At 40.6% G+C, this 17,587-nt stretch overlaps 1 protein-coding gene across 5 annotated transcripts in view; it reads right to left on the bottom strand.

Moving 5' to 3' along the window:
* Positions 1-7,310: 7,310 nt before the first annotated feature.
* Positions 7,311-17,587, bottom strand: part of HOOK3 (hook microtubule tethering protein 3) — an 88,253-nt gene continuing 77,976 nt past the window's right edge. For 3 of the 5 annotated variants that reach the window (XM_019953362.2, XM_070781503.1, XM_070781504.1), the window contains exon 22: positions 7,311-16,941. In XM_019953362.2, the coding sequence (XP_019808921.1) occupies positions 16,801-16,941 (141 nt within the window). In that variant the 3' untranslated portion in view covers positions 7,311-16,800. Of the gene's footprint in view, positions 17,569-17,587 lie in introns of all 5 variants that reach the window. The other 2 variants (XM_070781502.1, XM_070781501.1) reach the window with 2 other exon arrangements.

Raw genomic sequence — 17,587 nt, 5'->3', positions numbered from 1 at the left:
CATTCCATGGAGTTGCAAAGAATCAGACACGTCTGAGCAACTTCACTTTCTTTCTTTCTTTATGCATAATTACCAAAGCCTGGAAACAACCAAGATATCTTTCAGTTGGATTAAATGAATTAAATGTCTTTCAAATGGATTAAAAAAGAAACTGTGGTTCATCCCAGACAATGGAATATTATTCAGTGCTGCAAGAAATGAGCTATTAAGCCTTGAAAATACAGAGGAAAGACTAGGGATCTCTTCAAGAAAATTAGAGATACCAAGGGAACATTTCATGCAAAGATGGGCTCGATAAAGGACAGAAATGGTATGGACCTAACAGAAGCAGAAGATATTAAGAAGGGGTGGCAAGAATACACAGAAGAACTGTACAAAATAGGTCTTCATGACCCAGATAATCACGATGGTATGATCACTGACCTAGAGCCAGATATCCTGGAATGTGAAGTCAAGTGGGCCTTAGAAAGCATTACTACGAACAAAGCTAGTGGAGGTGATGGAATTCCAGTTGAGCTCTTTCAAATCCTGAAAGATGATGCTGTGAAAGTGCTGCACTCAATATGCCAGCAAATTTGGAAAACTCAGCAGTGGCCACAGAACAGGAAAAGGTCAGTTTTCATTCCAATTGCAAAGAAAGGCAATGTCAAAGAATGCTCAAACTACAGCACAATTGCACTCATCAATGGCACCCCACTCCAGTACTTTTGCCTAGAAAATCCCATGGATGGAGGAGCCTGGTAGGCTGCAATCCACGGGGTTGCTAGAGTCGGGCACGACTGAGCGACTTCACTTTCACTTTTCACTTTCATGCACTGGAGAAGGAAATAGCAACCCACTCCAGTGTTCTTGCCTGGAGAATCCCAGGGACAGGAAGCCTGGTGGGCTGCCGTCTATGGGGTCGCACAGAGTCGGACATGACTAAAGGGACGCAGCAGCAGCAGCAGCACATGCTAGTAAAGTAATGCTCAAAATTCTCCAAGCCAGGCTTCAGCAATACGTGAACTGTGAACTTCCTGATGTTCAAGCTGGTTTTAGAAAAGGCAGAGGAAGCAGAGATCAAATTGCCAACATCTGCTGCATCATGGAAAAAGCAAGAGAGTTCCAGAAAAACATCTATTTCTGCTTTATTGACTATGCCAAAGCCTTTGACTGTGTGGATCACAATAAACTGTGGAAAATTCTGAAAGAGATGGGAATACCAGACCACCTGACCTGCCTCTTGAGAAATCTGTATGCAGGTCAGGAAGCAACAGTTAGAACTGGACATGGAACAACAGACTGGTTCCAAATAGGAAAAGGAGTACGTCAAGACTGTATATTGTCACCCTGCTTATTTAACTTATATACAGAGTACATCATGAGAAACGCTGGATTGGAAGAAACACAAGCTGGAATCAAGATTGCTGGGAGAAATATCAATAACCTCAGATATGCAGATGACACCACCCTTAGGGCAGAAAGTGAAGAGGAACTCAAAAGCCTCTTGATGAAAGTGAAAGTGGAGAGTGAAAAAGTTGGCTTAAAGCTCAACATTCAGAAAACGAAGATCATGGCATCTGGTCCCATCACTTCATGGGAAATAGATGGGGAAACAGTGGAAACAGTGTCAGACTTTATTTTTTTGGGCTCCAAAATCACTGCAGATGGTCACTGCAGCCATGAAATTAAGACGCTTACTCCTTGGAAGGAAAGTTATGACCAACCTAGATAGCATATTCAAAAGCAGAGACATTACTTTGCCAACAAAGGTCCGTCTAGTCAAGGCTATGGTTTTTCCTGTGGTCATGTATGGATGTGAGAGTTGGACTGTGAAGAAGGCTGAGCACCGAAGAATTGATGCTTTTGAACTGTTGGTGTTGGAGAAGACTCTTGAGAGTCCCTTGGACTGCAAGGAGATCCAACCAGTCCATTCTGAAGATCAGCCCTGGGATTTCTTTGGAAGGAATGATGCTAAAGCTGAAACTCCAGTACTTTGGCCACGTCATGCGAAGAGTTGACTCATTCGAAAAGACTCTGATGCTGGGAGGGGTTGGGGGCAGGAGGAGAAGGGGATGACAGAAGTTGAGATGGCTGGATGGCATCACTGACTCGATGGACTTGAGTCTGAGTGAACTCCGGGAGTTGGTGATGGACAGGGAGGCCTGGCGTGCTGTGATTCATGGGGTCACAAAGAGTCGGACACGACTGAGCGACTGAACTGAACTGAACTGAAGGGAAAGGAGCCAGTCTGAAAAGGCTACATACTATGATTCCAACTATATGACATTCTGGAAAAGTCAAACTATAGAGACTGTAAAAAGATCAGTGGCTGCTAGAGGTTAGGGGGGAAAGGGAGAACCAGCAGGAGCACAGAGGAGTTTTAGAGTCAGTGACAGTCACTGTATGGTCTACAACGGTGCATACACGTCGTGACACATTTGTCCAGACCCATAGAATGTACGTGACCAGCAGTGAACCTTGATGTAAACCCTGGGCCTTGAGTGATAACCCTGTGTCAATGTAGGGTCCTCATTTGTAACAAATTTACCGTCTGCTGGAGATGTTGATGATGCAGGAGGCTGTGCACGAGTGGAGACAGAGGGTATGTGGGAAACCTCTATACCTTCTGCTTGGTTTTGCATGAACATAAAACTGCACTAAAAAAGCCTGTTTTTTAAGAAAAAGGTTCTTGCCTCAGTGATTGGACAGAATGATCCTAGGCTAAGTACTGCTCTGTTTGGGCAGGACCCAAAGAGATCAAACTGTTTCCAGTGAACTTTACCCATAAACAAATTTAAGAACTGCTACAGAAATTTAAAAAATATTCAGCACTCACCACAATAAAATTCACAGTATATAGCATCCAATTAAAAATTAGCAGGCATGCAAAGAAGCAGGAAAATTGACTCATAATAAAAATTAAAACCTATGAATCATAATTGACCTGGAACTGACAAAGATATTATAATCAACAGACATGGACATTAATATAGGTATAATTGTGTTCTATATTGGTCAAGAAGTGACAGGAGAGATTAAACATGTTAAGTAGAGACATGGAAATATATATATATATATATAGTATATAAAATAATAAAAACATTAGATCTTCTAGAAATGAAAAGTATACTGTGTGGCATTAATGGCAAGTTAGACATTACAAAAGAAAAGTGAATTTGAAGACACAGCAGTAGAAACTACCCAAAATGAAACAGAGAGGGATTAACAGCACCAATGAACTGAAGGACTTCAAGCTCACTAATACATGTGTACCTGGGGCTCCCAATGGGGAAGAGCAGGGAGACAGACAAGTATTTGAATAAATAAGGGTTGCAGTTTTTATAAGCTGGAGGAAAAGTATATACTTAGGGATCCATGAGGCTCAATGAAAGCCAAACTCAAGAAATGTGAAAAAAAAGACATAATGGCAAAACAAAGTCAAATTGCTTAAAACCAACGATGCTTTTAAAATCAGCCAGAGCAGCAAGACACACCACGTGCAGAACAAACAGGCTGAGCAGAAAGCTTACTGGAAGCTGCTGCCTCCACATGGTTCCTAGTGACTCCACCTCCTGTCACTCACTCCCCAAGCTGGACTTCGGGACTAGCTTTGTAGAAGTAGAATGGAGGCAATAATGATACCTTGTTTTATTGCACTTTGCTCTACTGCACTTCATAGGTTCTGTGTTTTTCACAAGTTGAAGGTGTGTTGCAACCCTGTATTGAGCATGTCTTCTGGCACCGTTTTTCCAACAGTATTTGCTCAGCTTGTGTCTCTGTGTCACAATTTGGTAATTGTAACAATATTTCAAACTTTGTCACTCTTATTATATTTGTTATGATGATCTATGATCAGAAATCTTTGGTGATATATATATATATATATATATATATATATATATATATATCAGGTTTTGAAACACTGTTGAAGTACCGTGAAACAGTGCCCACATGAGACAGTGATCTTAATTGATAAATGTGTGTGTTCTGGTTCCATCAGTTTGCTGTTTCCCCATCTCCTGGGCCTCTCAGTTCCCCAAGACACGACAATTTTGAAATGAGGCTAGCTAGTACCGTAGGGTGGAGAAGGCAATGGCACCCCACTCCAGTACTCGCCTGGAAAATCCCATGGACGGAGGAGCCTGGTAGGCTGCAGTCCATGGGGTCACTAGGAGTCGGGCACGACTGAGCGACTTTACTTTCACTTTTCACTTTCATGCATTGGAGGAGGAAATGGCAACCCACTCCAGTGTTCTTGCCTGGAGAATCCCAGGGACGGGGGAGCCTGGTGGGCTGCCGTCTGTGGGGTTGCACAGAGTCGGACACGACTGAAGTGACTTAGCAGCAGCAGCAGCAGCAGCAACAGTACCGTACATTGATCTCTAAGTGTTTAAGTAAAAGGAAGTGTTTAAGTCAAAGGAAGAGTCATACATCTACTTTAAATCAAAAGCTAGAAATGATTAAGCTTTGTGAGGAAAGTATGCTGAAAGCCAAGGCAGGATTCCATTTACATAGAATTGTATACTATGTAGAACAGGCCACAGTGTCAGAAAGCAGAGGTATCGTCCAGGGATAGAGGGGAGCTAGAGGGCTGGGAGAGATCACCAGGGGGCCTGAGAGAACCTTCTGGGGTGATGGAAGTGGTCATTATTTTGATCGCTATGATGGGTTCATCGCATTACACATTTCAAAAATTATTGAACTGCACACTTAAGAATACACGGTTTAAAAATGAATAATAATTCATTAATAAAGACAGCCTGGAGATATGACAAAAAAAATAACAGCATGAAGGAAGGATTCAGTAGAGTGGAAAAAGCTGACAATGCCAGCCTGGGACGTTGGGGAGGCGTCTGAAAACGTGTCCTTTAGGAGGAGCCCTTGTGCAGACGGAGGACTTCGGCAAGGAACACGGACAGTTTATCACCTCACAGAGGCATTCATAGTTTGGACAGATTCCTTAAAATATCGTCCCAGAAGTTAACTGCCAAAGTAGGGAGTGGAAACATTTTATAGCTCACGTTACATGCAATCTGCCTGCAATGCAGGAGACGGGGGTTCAGTCCCTGGGTCAGGAAGATCCCCTGGAGAGGGAAATGGCAACCCACTCCAGTCTTCTTGCCTGGAGAAACCCATGGATGGAGGAGCCTGGTGGGCTACAGTCCATGGGGTTGCAAAGAGTCAGGCACGACTGAGCAACTAATACTTTTGACTTTTCACATACGACTAGATACCTGTCAAAAAGTCTGAGTGTTTTTTGTGGCTTCAAGCTTTGCAGGTATTGTTCAGTTTAGTTACATACCTGCTGGTTCTGCACCCCTGGAGGTGCATTTGGCGCGGGGATTAGAAAACGGGAAAATATTCTGACTTCAGAAGTATGACCTTCATAGCAACAGTCTTTCTGCTTTTTGACTCCAGAACAACGCAGCTAGAGTAACTGCGAAGTGGAGGGTCAGCCCCTTGGACCCGGTCTCGTCCGTGACAATCCTGACATAAAGGAGAACTGATGCTTGTGGTGTCGGAGGCTGGGTCCTGACAAGCTTTGGAGCTCTCTCTCGGGTTTCTCAGGCCTCCTGCTGCGTCACCAAGTCCCTCTCCCCCCGAGACTCCACCGGCTGAGTGGCCCCCCTGGCCACGTCAGGAGTTTGCGTGACGAGTGATCTGATCCCTCCCAGGTGCTCTGTGCACCCCAGTCTGGGTGCCACACGCGAGAACAGTCTGCAGACATCCCTAGCTGTGGCCATCACCAGAACTGAGTGAACGAGGGGCTCTCATGGAGACAGGCTGGTCTGTCCCAGCCCCGGGGAGGGCACGGCATCGCCAAAGCCCCGCGGTCGTGCTGCGCTGTGTGCTGCAGGGGTGACCGGATGCCGCTAAGCATCCTCACAGCTGGCCGGGGTCTGCCGGCTGGACCACGCTAGGTGGCAATTTTCCTGTCTTGGCCCCCATTTGATCACACAGCTGTTTGATCATACAAAATATATATTCTGCCTCCAGTTTTGTGATTCAACCTACCTTCTCACTTCTTCACCCTTGCTTCAATATTCAGTCCTTAGGGCAGACACTCAATAAAGGCTAAATTTAACATGTTGCATCCACGCTGGTGAAGGAAGAACACTTATATTTTGCTGACACTAAAATGTCATATTTAAATGCACATAAAATGGGCACTATTCTGGCCAGGTACATAACAGGGTTTGTTTGTTTGTATTTAATTCTGGTGCTAACTTCACTTTGGAATTATTGTAAATATAATCAATGTCTCCACAGTTGCTTCTACTCTGTGCTGTGCTGTGCTTAGTCACTCAGTTGTGTCTGACTCTTTGTGACCCTATAGACTGTAGCCCACCAGGCTCCTCTGTCCATAGGGATTCTCCAGGCAAGAATACTGGAGTGGGTAGCCGTTCCCTTCTCCAGGGAATCTTCCCAACCCAGGGATGAAACCCAGGTCTCCCACATTGCAGGCGGATTCTTTACTGTCTGAGCTACCAGGGAAGCTCAAGAACACTGGAGTGGGTAGCCTATCCCTTCTCCAGGGGATCTTCCTGACCCAGGAATCAAACCAGGGTCTCCTGCATTGTAGGTGGATTCTTTACCAGCTGAGCTACCAGGGAAGCCCTGCTACAATCTACTTAACACTGAACATGCCACAGTTCAATCATGTTGAGAGTGGACGTGGCGGATTGTGAATTTGAAAATTGAAAATTTCATAATTTTGAAATTGTGTGAATTTCAAAGGTCTACAGGCAGGAAAAGGGGTATTTATGGCCTAAATTTTGGTGTTTATTAGTCACTAAGTTGTGTCCGACTCGTGGCAACTCCGTGAACTGTAGTCATCGCCAGGCTCCTCTGCCCTGGGGTCTTCCAGCCAAGAATACTAGAGTGAGTTGTCATGCCCTCCTCCAGGGGATCTTCCTGAGCCAGGGCAAACCCACGTCTCCTGCTTGGCAGCTGATTTCTTCACCACAGAGCCACCTGGGAAGCCCCATGGCCTAAATAGGATGCTTCCAGAATAATATATTGTGAAAGAAGGTAAAGTATCTACTGTGGTTCCTGTTGGACTGTCTGTGAAGAGGGGAGAAGCTAGGTTTACCTTTTATCCCTCAGGACTTTGGACAGCCAACTTACACACGGTATGTACCAGCCTAAATCAAAAGAGAACCCATTCTAGGTACTGGGAAAAAGTTCAAAGAACATTCCTGATTTACAGTAAGTCAGTGGCATAATATTTAAATTGACGGGACACTATGGCAAGTGGATGAATACTATTAAGACAATTATTAAACATGTTTGTGTCAGGGTTTAAGAGAAGAAAAAATAATCTAAGCTGAATTTTTATACAAGTCTTTATTTACAACTTGTTTAACAACTGTACACTTTTTGCAGCCTTGAAAACATTTTTGTACTTGAATGGGAAAATATAGTTTGACCAAATCTTAACTTTATTCTTCATATACATATACATATATTATATGCATACATATAAACATATACATATAATTAATACCATAACAAGTTGGCAGTCATAAAATTAAAATGAGTGACATCAAAAGGAAATACAATATAAGATTTCAAAAAATTAAAAATCTGTCTTCTGGTGATTTCTTGGACTTCATGTTTTTGTGAGTTTGGTGAAAATTTCTTTCTGAGGCTCTCTAACAAGTCATCTACCTCAGAGAAACAGTGAGAAAACTCACGAATCTAACAGAGTCAACGACTGGCAAACAGGTGCGACATTGCTCGGATGCATTTTTGTACGAAGTTGCTAAAACTGCACTGATTCAGTTTTCACTGTGAGGTGAAAAATTTAGTCCTACATGGTTTTCCTTTTTGGATTACAATGACTCAGAATGAAATTGTGAAATTACAAATTCAATAGTCAACCAGAAATAAGAACATACCTAGCAATATCCTTTTTGCAAAGGCTAAACTGCAAGGTGGATAACTACAATGTCAAATGTCAAACTAACAATTCATAGAACAATCAGTAATACTTAAGACATGAGTATAAGGCTATAGAGCTGGGACTGTAACCAATACAACTCCAACTCCAATGTACTAAAGTGTTTTCCAGCTCATCTGAAAAGTTTAAAAAATACTGTAGGAAAAAAAAAAAAGCCTCTTTCTATCCCCAAATCTTTGATAGAATTTGTTAATCGAAATAAGGCAAATTATTAAACTATTAGATATGTTTGAATTTTACCATTCATTATGCAACCAAAAATTGGGTGCTATAAATGGTGGGGCAAATTTCAAAACAACAAGATTAAATCTGGAAATTATTCTTCTGAGCACAAAGCATTATGAATTACATATAATCTGTAAACAGCAAAGTTAGTGACAGCAATGGCATATTAGTGCATCTGAATTTTTAATAACTAAGACTATTAAAAAAACAAAAGACTATTAAAAAAAATTAAAAGGCCCCAAATCACTGATTGGCATTTGTGTACAGTCACTTCCTGTATTTATACTAGCATGTTCTTTCTTATTTCAAGCATCTTGAAAATTTCCCTTAACTAAGAATATGAGTCTCTGCAGAATATACAGTTAATATTCTGCCACCAAAAAATAATAAACTCAAATCATGCCATTTACTCATCTGTACTTGAATAAGAATTTCTTTACAGCTGTTTGTAATTTGATACTACTGGATTAAGTCTGCAGCTTGATTAAAAAGACTGAAAAGGCAGAGGAAAGTATCTGACTTCCTGACAGTATAGTTTTCACTAAATACCAAGCTGACTCCAAAGAGTTACAATTAGTTTCTTCTATTCACTAAAAAATTCAAAGATGCATTTGTATAGATCTGTTTAGTCATGCTAAGCACTTTAGTAATAAGCCAAGGCAATGAATAAATCTTAAAAAAATGTTTCATTAACTAAGTCGCTGGAATAAAATCTGCTTCATACAAGAAACTTAACTTGATCCACAATCTAAGTAGTTAAGAACAAGAAACTAGGAAGAAAATCAAAGAAACTATTTAGATCTTGATATGCCTTTAAGGTGATAGATGATCAAATGTGACTTTGGGGGCATAAATGAAAAACTGCTGGCAAATCTCCTTAGATCTATATATATGTAAAAGAAACAGAACAGAGATTTAAAAGTAGCAGAATAGAGGACTATGATGTCTATCAACTTTTACCTGTAAATAAATAAGCATTCATCAGTTTCTGCTGGATAAGTGTTAGAAGCTATCATCAATTTTAAAAGACTACCTAAAAAAGGGAAGAACCTGAAGATACTAAGTTATGATTTATGAAGTTATTTAATTATACCACTTAAAAAGTAAAGTGCTAAGAATCTGTTTAAAAAATATATTGAAAACTAGTTTCAAAGAATGGAGTTTTGATTTTTCAAGGTCTTTAAAAAGGGCTGGTATTAATTTTTATAAAAAAAATACCTTTCTTTATTGATGCCAGAAAAATCTGTAAGTGTATCATAAGTTAACTGAATGTCTTTATTTCATCCTTATTTTCTCTCTGGGCACCAAATGTCAAAAGCGCCTTCTTCGATGATGGACGCGTTCTGGATCTGTGCTGCCTGGATGGTAACTGCTTTCCACAGGTGGCTTCTGATGAAATGTGGCTGGGGGACTGGGGAACCGGATTCTTAATTTTACTTGAATTTAAATCAGCACATGTGGCTGTGAATTGGCTAGTGGATTGGACAATGCAGGTATAGTATCTGCTCTTAACTAGATTAGCAAGAAGCCAAAGGATGCTCAAGACATTTAGAAGGTGATTTATCCGTTCAACGTTCTGTCCCCATGTGTGAGTGTGACTGTGTGTTTAATTTTTTTGCTCTGGGAGGATAAAAAGTGGCTCTCCTCTCACAGGTTAGAGTCTAGCCTTCTCTATCTGTGCTTCTGTCTTCCAGGTGACCTGCCTACACCAAGCACATCAGCGGAACAGAGGGTGACAGGGAAGAAAGCACTGCAGAAACTGTCCACACTCTACAAGCACTTCTCTCATCTAAACCTAAGACAGAACCCTTACGAGCATGTTCTTAACGAGCGCATCTCCCTGTTCTTTGGCAGTAATCACTGTGTTAATGTTTATGTAACAACAAATACTTCAGTATGTTTTGACTATGATTTGAATATAAATATATTCAAGTACAAATGAAAAGAGTCCTGACTCCACAAAACATCTCTCAAAAGAAAAAGCTGAAAACTTTGCCATATTTGAACTTAAGAAAATGGCCAAGTTCATAAGGCATATGTTCTAGTAGAACTAAGACCACTTTTGTAGCATCCTGCCACGGTTGGTACCTGCTCCTTCCCATCACCTCATCCCCAGCGTTTTCCAGATTCTTGGACGTCACAGCTCCTGGAATCTGGCTTGCTTTCTTCTGTGTCTAAGTACATGCAATGATGAAGAAACTATGAAAGTGAAGGAGAGTTTGCCAGTCTGTTTTTAGGAGACAGGCAAATGAAGGGTGACAGCATCTTCTGATGAACCAGAAGACTGTTCACTTATTGTTAATGCACCTCCAGGAAACAAGGAGCTTAAAGTGTGTCTGTATATGAGAGACCCTGCTTCATAAGTATTAACTTCACGAGTCTTATTAACATGACATAAAATATAATCAATGACTCGCAGCCCCGACCCAGCTTCAGATAGCATTCTAGACTCAGAACTTCAAATCGGACTTTAGACATTTCAGGAAGAGAGCACAGCCCATTTATTTGGGCTGTCTTTTACGGCTTCCTTAGTGAGTCTTCCAAAATAAGGAAAAGAACCCCGGCGGAAAAGATGTACATGGAAAATGCCACAGAAAGGTAGAAGGAAAATACTTATCTAATGTTAGTAAGTAAAGTGCTGTGACTCTTGCAGTAAAGTATAAATAATACATGTGAGTAGAAGTAGTAAATAATATTAAGACATTCAACTCTAATAGTGACATATATAAAATAAACACTATATATATATTCTACACATATAGAATGTATATACAGTCATCACTGTCCACAGGCTGACAAATTACACCAAGAATAAACACGAGTCCCTTTTATAAGTTTTACAGTATCAATGCTAATCTAATCATTTTCCTTTGTCAGTTCAGAGATCTCTAAAGCAATGACGACTGCTCAGAAGTCTCCCACATGCATTAAAGCCTCAGCATGCTTTGGTGAATTTCTTTTTCTCACTCTGAGCTTGAAACTTACTCATCCTTTTAAGCTCTGAGTTGATATAATTTAGGGTATTTGATAGCCCCATCGTCCTTACATTCCGAGGCTACCTACACACCTTCTCTGATGATTTCATCTTCAGACCCTGAACACCTAGTTCAGAGCTGGGCAGTCATGTTACCAGGTATACAAAGGCTCTCCTTGAATATATACACATAGGAAGTCTACTCTTGCCTTCATTTTAAACAAGATCTTCTGCGGGGCCACTATGTATAATTAAGGCAGACATAAAACTGAGTGTATGGTTTGTAAACTGTACACAGCAGCAGAGCCAGGTTACTTCTAGGGAGTTGGTAGTGAGTTTCAGCCACCGTAGATGTCTCATCTCATCACACCATCCTATCTTCACAGTCTTAAAGATCTATCTTAGAGAGGAATGGGTTACCAGTTTCAAGATGAAAACTGATGCTTTCCTCTCCACTCACAAACATGTACAGTTAATCTATGCCCAGGGAGTGCCCACTGAAAGGAAGGACGATTAGAAAATATTTTTGTCTACTCTTTTTTTTTTAACAGAATGACCATGGAAATTCAGAAGATTTTATGTAAACTATTACTTTAGTATTACTATTAAGACCAAGTGTAGGTTGAATGGTGTCAGCACTTCCATCTGCCTGGATACTTGTTTGTAATTAGGTCTTTTCTTCTTCCAATAATTGATCTACTCTCTAGGAATGGATCTGCCTTGGCAGCCTTAGATTACTTTCTCAGAGTTCTATGCTCTTACATGTAGCATACAAACTTATCTCATAGGGTATTATTGGAAAACGTTAGAAGGTAGAAAACTATGTGAGAGAGGCATAATTGCTGAAGCAGAACTCTCAGGAAACACCGACAGGCTACAAATGCCAGACTCATACAGAACGCTTAGGAAACACCGACAGGCTACAAGTGCCAGGCTCACACACTTGCCACAGTTAGGTTCAGGTCTCTTGTCTCTCAAGTAATGCCCCTTCTCTATCATTTTAAGTGCAGTGTGAAGAATCCAAATATATCTCAGGATAGCATTAAATACAAATTTTAAAGCTTTTATAAATACATGGGAATTGGGTTGGTAAAAGGCTGTTTTAAAACAAATTATTGGTACATATTTCTCAAGAACATAATCAGTGACTGAAAAGGGATGGCGGTCATCACACCTGCCCTTTACTTTATGAAAAAAAGGAGCAAAATTTTGACACTTCCATGATTTAGGGGAATGGGGAGGGGGAGCTGTGTCAGTAGCAGATTATGTTTTTTAGGCTTCTGAGAAATAAACATTATTTGTTGTACAACTTAAGAACAAAATTACTGTGCTTAAATTGGTCACTAAAACATTTTCAAAGTTTTCAACAGAATGAACATACACCAATTATTATTTAAATATGCTTTATAGAAAGTAAAAAAAAGGATGACAGAGAATAGCTTCCCTCATATAAAAAACGTCATGATACAAAATATTCGAATCATCATAGTTACAAAGAATAAGCTCTGAAACTGCTTTTTAAATGTAGTGAAACTGGGCTGTACATTACTAAAATGAGCTGCCATTTTCACAGTTGGAAATAGAGGAAGAGAGATGATCATTATAAAAAGGGGGGAAAAAAAGGAAAAAGCGTGCTAAAATAATTTTCAAAGATTCTGAGAGCCCCTCTTATTTTGTTCCTACCCTGTGGGGTACCACACAGACATCACTGCTGAGAAATGCACTCCGTAGTTCCACAGCCATTTCTAGGCAGAGTCACTTTGTAATTTGAGGATAAAAAGTCAAAACGTGGCCCACAGCTTAATGAACAGACAACAAAACTCATGTTGCTGTTTTGCTCTCAGCAAAACAAGCAAAATGCCAAGCACTGTCCTCTCCCTTCAGGGTCATAGAAGTTCTTATCTAGGTGTCTCTAAACTAACGAGGTTTACACTATCTGGGTTACAAGTGCTTTGTCAGATAAACCTCACGTGTTCCAACTGGGGAAAAGTTCTAACACTCCCAGAGTCTGAGATCTGGACCACTGGAGATTCAATGCAGGAAGTTAGGATAAGTTCAAAAATTTAGAGTTTTGCTTCAAGACAATTCTTACATTTGGATAAAGATTTTCAGACTTTTAACATGGTGTTATCTTTAAAAGATGAATGCTTTTTGGAGAGCAAGAAACTCCAAAAACTATCTTGTATCATTAGATGTGAATAAATAAAACTGCAACTGAGGAGGAAGTGTGAGTAAAAAGATTCGTAAATAAAAATGTACCTCTCCTTCAACCTTAAACCCCACTTCCCTTCACATGGCTTACTGCTGGTCTGTCTGTAACAGCACAGATTTGCATGCCTTCCTGACGCCTGCTGATGGAATGTGGGCGGATGCTTCTGAGTGGAAACATTTAGCTTAAGTTTGTGCAGTTGAGTTGTTACTACACAGACAAAGCGGTTAAGACCTCAACAAAACAAAAGCTGACAATATCATCCTTATTATAATGAATCATCTCACTAGTCAGTTTTATCAAACAGAAATAATTCAATCCTGATCAGTGTTTAGAAAACGGAGCCTTGGGACTACCCTGGTGGTCCAGTGGTTAAGACTCTCCTGCTTCCAATGCAGAGGACATAGGTTCGATCCCCGGTTGGGAAACTAAGACCCCACATGCCACGTGGTGTGGCCAAAAAAAAAGAAAATGGAGCCTTTATTTTGGGACTTCTTTTTTTCTTGGTTATTAGGTAATCAGACAAATACTAAACAGATCTGATGGAGTTTGTATGAGTTCTTGTAAGGTAAGTACAACTGTATTTTTTATTCTCTTTTAAAGATGTGGTAAATTGTAATATTTGCTGGATTTTTTCCCCCATTACAAACTCGTTAAATACACACTGCAGAATATAAAATGTATGCTTTTGTGGTCTTCAGTTACTAACTTTGTATTTTCTCACCCTGGTTAGAAGGAAAACAGAAAATAATGTTTTTGTTTAGAAGAATTCAGACCTGGGGTGATGCCTTGCCCCACCCTTAACGCAGTAACTCTGTGCTGACTCTATGGTGCATCAGGACTGGCTCCACTGCCCCAGGGAGTGCAGGCTTCATGGAGCCACTGTGTGTGGGCATCTGTCCAGCACGGCCCAGCTCAGCTCCCATCTACCTAAGGTGCCCAGTGTCTCACAACTTGCAGAGAGATCGTGCATTGGCACAAACCTCCTAGAGATTAATAATCATCACAGAGAAAAGAGAAATTCATAAAACCCTGCCCAAAAGCTGGGCCAAGGAAATAGGGTTCTCACTGGGACAGTGCAGTTTTATTCGTGCTTTTCAAAAAACATCACAGAATGTTTAGAAATAAAGTTTCTGTTATGGAATGAAAGCAATATATTAAAACTTAGGATACTGTAAGGGTGAGTGAAGGTTATGAATGTAAACACCAAAACAATGGGATGCCGGAGAAAACTGGGATGGAAAATTTCCTTCCAGGAGCTTGGCACGTGCCCATATAGAGAAACAAATCTGGGTAGGTGGGCGGGTAGTAGGCCAGGACGGGGCTAGCACTAGAGAATTAAAATGAAAACTCCTTATCTTATGGGATAGAACCCACATAAGAAACAGCTCAGGGACTCTGGTTTCAGTCCATCTTATTCTGCAGGTGTTATTTACCAGTAATTTCAATTTTACCAAGGTTAGTGTTCATGCCTTATTTTAAAACAGTTGGATCCATTCTCTAATTTGTGAAATAAGGGGATTGGAAGTGGTGGGGTGGGCGAGGCTGAACCATCTTAGATTTTAATCTTTTATTGTCAAAACATTCTATGGGCTTGGGTCTGCCCAGCCTCCGGAAGCCCCAGGATGCACCTACCCACATGGTTCTGTCCTTTACTACTAAGTCCTCCCGCTTTTCTTCTTACTAGGTGGAGGCATTCACACTGAGCTCAGACTTCTGTACTTAATGTAAAAAATTAGCTCAATGCATGGAGTCATTCCTGCACACTTTCTAATACCTTTCTTCAGGTATAGTTTCCGAGGACAAATGAAAACACCTAAAATAATTTTAGGTCCCTTTTCTTAAAGAAAAAAGGAAATAAGGATTAAAAATCAGACATCCAAATATACTTTCTGAAAATTCTTAAGTACATTTAGCTTGATTTAAAGTTACTCATTTATATTTAATATACAAAACTAAATGAAACCTGAACTTCCAAACAGCAAGTACACGAAATACAATCTTAACAGGTAACCTATCTAAAACCAAAACCAAATAAACGATCAACCTAATTTCAGTAAATTTTTGCTTTTAAAAAATGGGTTGTGGTGTAAGAGAAAGGCTGGAGGGGAATATATTTAATATAATTTGGGGCCAAATATTTAAGCCAATATGGAAAGCGAGCCAGAGACATTTCATGTTTAAATGAATGATATTTTGCATTTACATAGCACCTTATATAGTCAAAGTGCTTCACAATCTCTGTTACTTGACAGCCATTCATCAACGTAAATAAATAGTTTATAATCTGTCAACAAATGTAAGCACTTTGGGGCAACCAAATACCCGAGAGAAAATCTGCCTGGCAGCAAATTCTTAGACTCATCCACAGAATTAAGAAAGAGACCTGTCAGAAACGTCACACACAGGAAGTCACTTACTGATCTTAATGACTGATAGTAAGATGTTAAGTATTAGGAATTAGTGAGAAACAGAAGGGTCTATATTAAGGAATAAGTAAGACAAATGAGGTGCAAGTCAGCAAGGAAATTACCCCGAAGGTAAGGCTACCTGTGACTTGTAAGTATATAAAAAATAAATCATTTAGACGTGGAGGGTGGTTGAAATTCAGTGTTATCCCCATTGCCAGAATCTGATCCTCAGTTACTGTGATATTCCAAAACAAAACCAAAAAAAAGAATGTACTGCCTGATTTTTGTTCTTCTGTAACTTCTCCTCAAACAGCCTAACCAACACATTCACTTCTGCCAGCAAACAATATAGCAGGAAATAATGAAATTCCATTTATGTTTTAAAAATAGTTTCCAAATCTTCAAATTTAATTTCCTATAAAACAATGTGAAAACTCGTTTTTTTCCCCTCTAAATAATTCTCTCAGGTGCCTTGGGTGAGAGCTGATTAGCACCTCTGCCGATGTATTTATGTCTTTGCAAAAAGTGCACTTGCCAACCATTTTATATAGTAAATATGTAAGTTATTTGAAGTGCATTTGGAAAACAATTGAAAACACAGATTAATACATCATAAAAAGATTAATTCCCTTTAAACAAAGACATTCTTAGAAAGCATGGTAACACAGAGGCACGATAGAGAATATAAATTGTATCTCAATTATTGGCAGAAAATCTAATTCATTACAAAGCCTACACCGTTGGGGAAGGGACATTTTCATACAAAGAAAAGTACTGCACTAATATACAACACGTTTAACTGGGCATTTAAAAAGGTTTTGGCACATTAAAAGGAACTGACAGGACTACAGAATAAAGGACTGAGAAACGAAAGCATTACAGATACAGAAGAGAGAAAGTCCTCCAACGAGACACAACTGAAGGGTAACGTAAAATGGAGACGAAATACAAGCTGGCTGAACCTCCTGAAACGCCGTGCCATGTAACAGAAGTGTGTGTTGAACGCGGGTGTTTCTACCCCAGCGGCGGGACTCGTCTACCTTGCGGTGGCCGGCTGGACGTGGCCCGGGTAAGACCGCCGCGTGCTGGTGGCCTGCCTCTGCCTCGCCAGGAACGACTGCCCCGACCCCGTGCTCGCAAGCCTGTCTTCAGCCGCCTTTTTGTGCAGAGTCATCCCCTACATCACAGGGAAGAGAAGTCGTCAGAAACCAGGGGAACGCACTCTCACAGGGGAAACGATCATGCAGAATTTGTTACGTGGGGTCAAAAGGCACGATTTAATCTGTAATTCTCTTCATTACAGATTAAGGTCTTAGAGACATTCTAGTTCCAACAATTAGGTACAAATCTTCCTGTGGAGAAATGAAGGCTGAATTTTCTGAATTTACAATAATCCAGACGGTAGATAATAAGAGATGGATCTTTGGAATTATATCACCCACATGAAATCATACACACTTCCCTTTCAGATCAGATGTATAAAGTGATTTTCCAAGGCAGAAAAAGGGCAGTTGATTGGTAGCGGCTGATTCACGTGGGGGGTACGGAAATCACAGGGTTCAGGTAGAACAGAAGACCACACAGCACTTGTCCTTTCTGAAGGCGGAGAGTCACACCAGGTGTAATACATACCACCGCGCTGCTTTTCTTCCCAGGCAGACTTGTGTTCTCAAGTTAAGGGAAGCTCCTGATGGCCCCCAACAGAGGGCCCACTGCACGCAGGGGTCTTTCCTGAGGACTGGAGAGGAGCCCACCCGCCGGGCCCAGGACCTCCGAACAGGAGGGAGGCAGGCTGCAGCCCTCTCTAAACAGGGAGGAGCCAA

The sequence above is a fragment of the Bos indicus genome, chromosome 27, assembly GCF_029378745.1.
Source record: "Bos indicus isolate NIAB-ARS_2022 breed Sahiwal x Tharparkar chromosome 27, NIAB-ARS_B.indTharparkar_mat_pri_1.0, whole genome shotgun sequence".
NCBI lineage: Eukaryota > Metazoa > Chordata > Mammalia > Artiodactyla > Bovidae > Bos > Bos indicus.
Note: the sequence above shows the minus strand (reverse complement) of the source record. Positions and strands in the feature narration are given on the sequence as shown.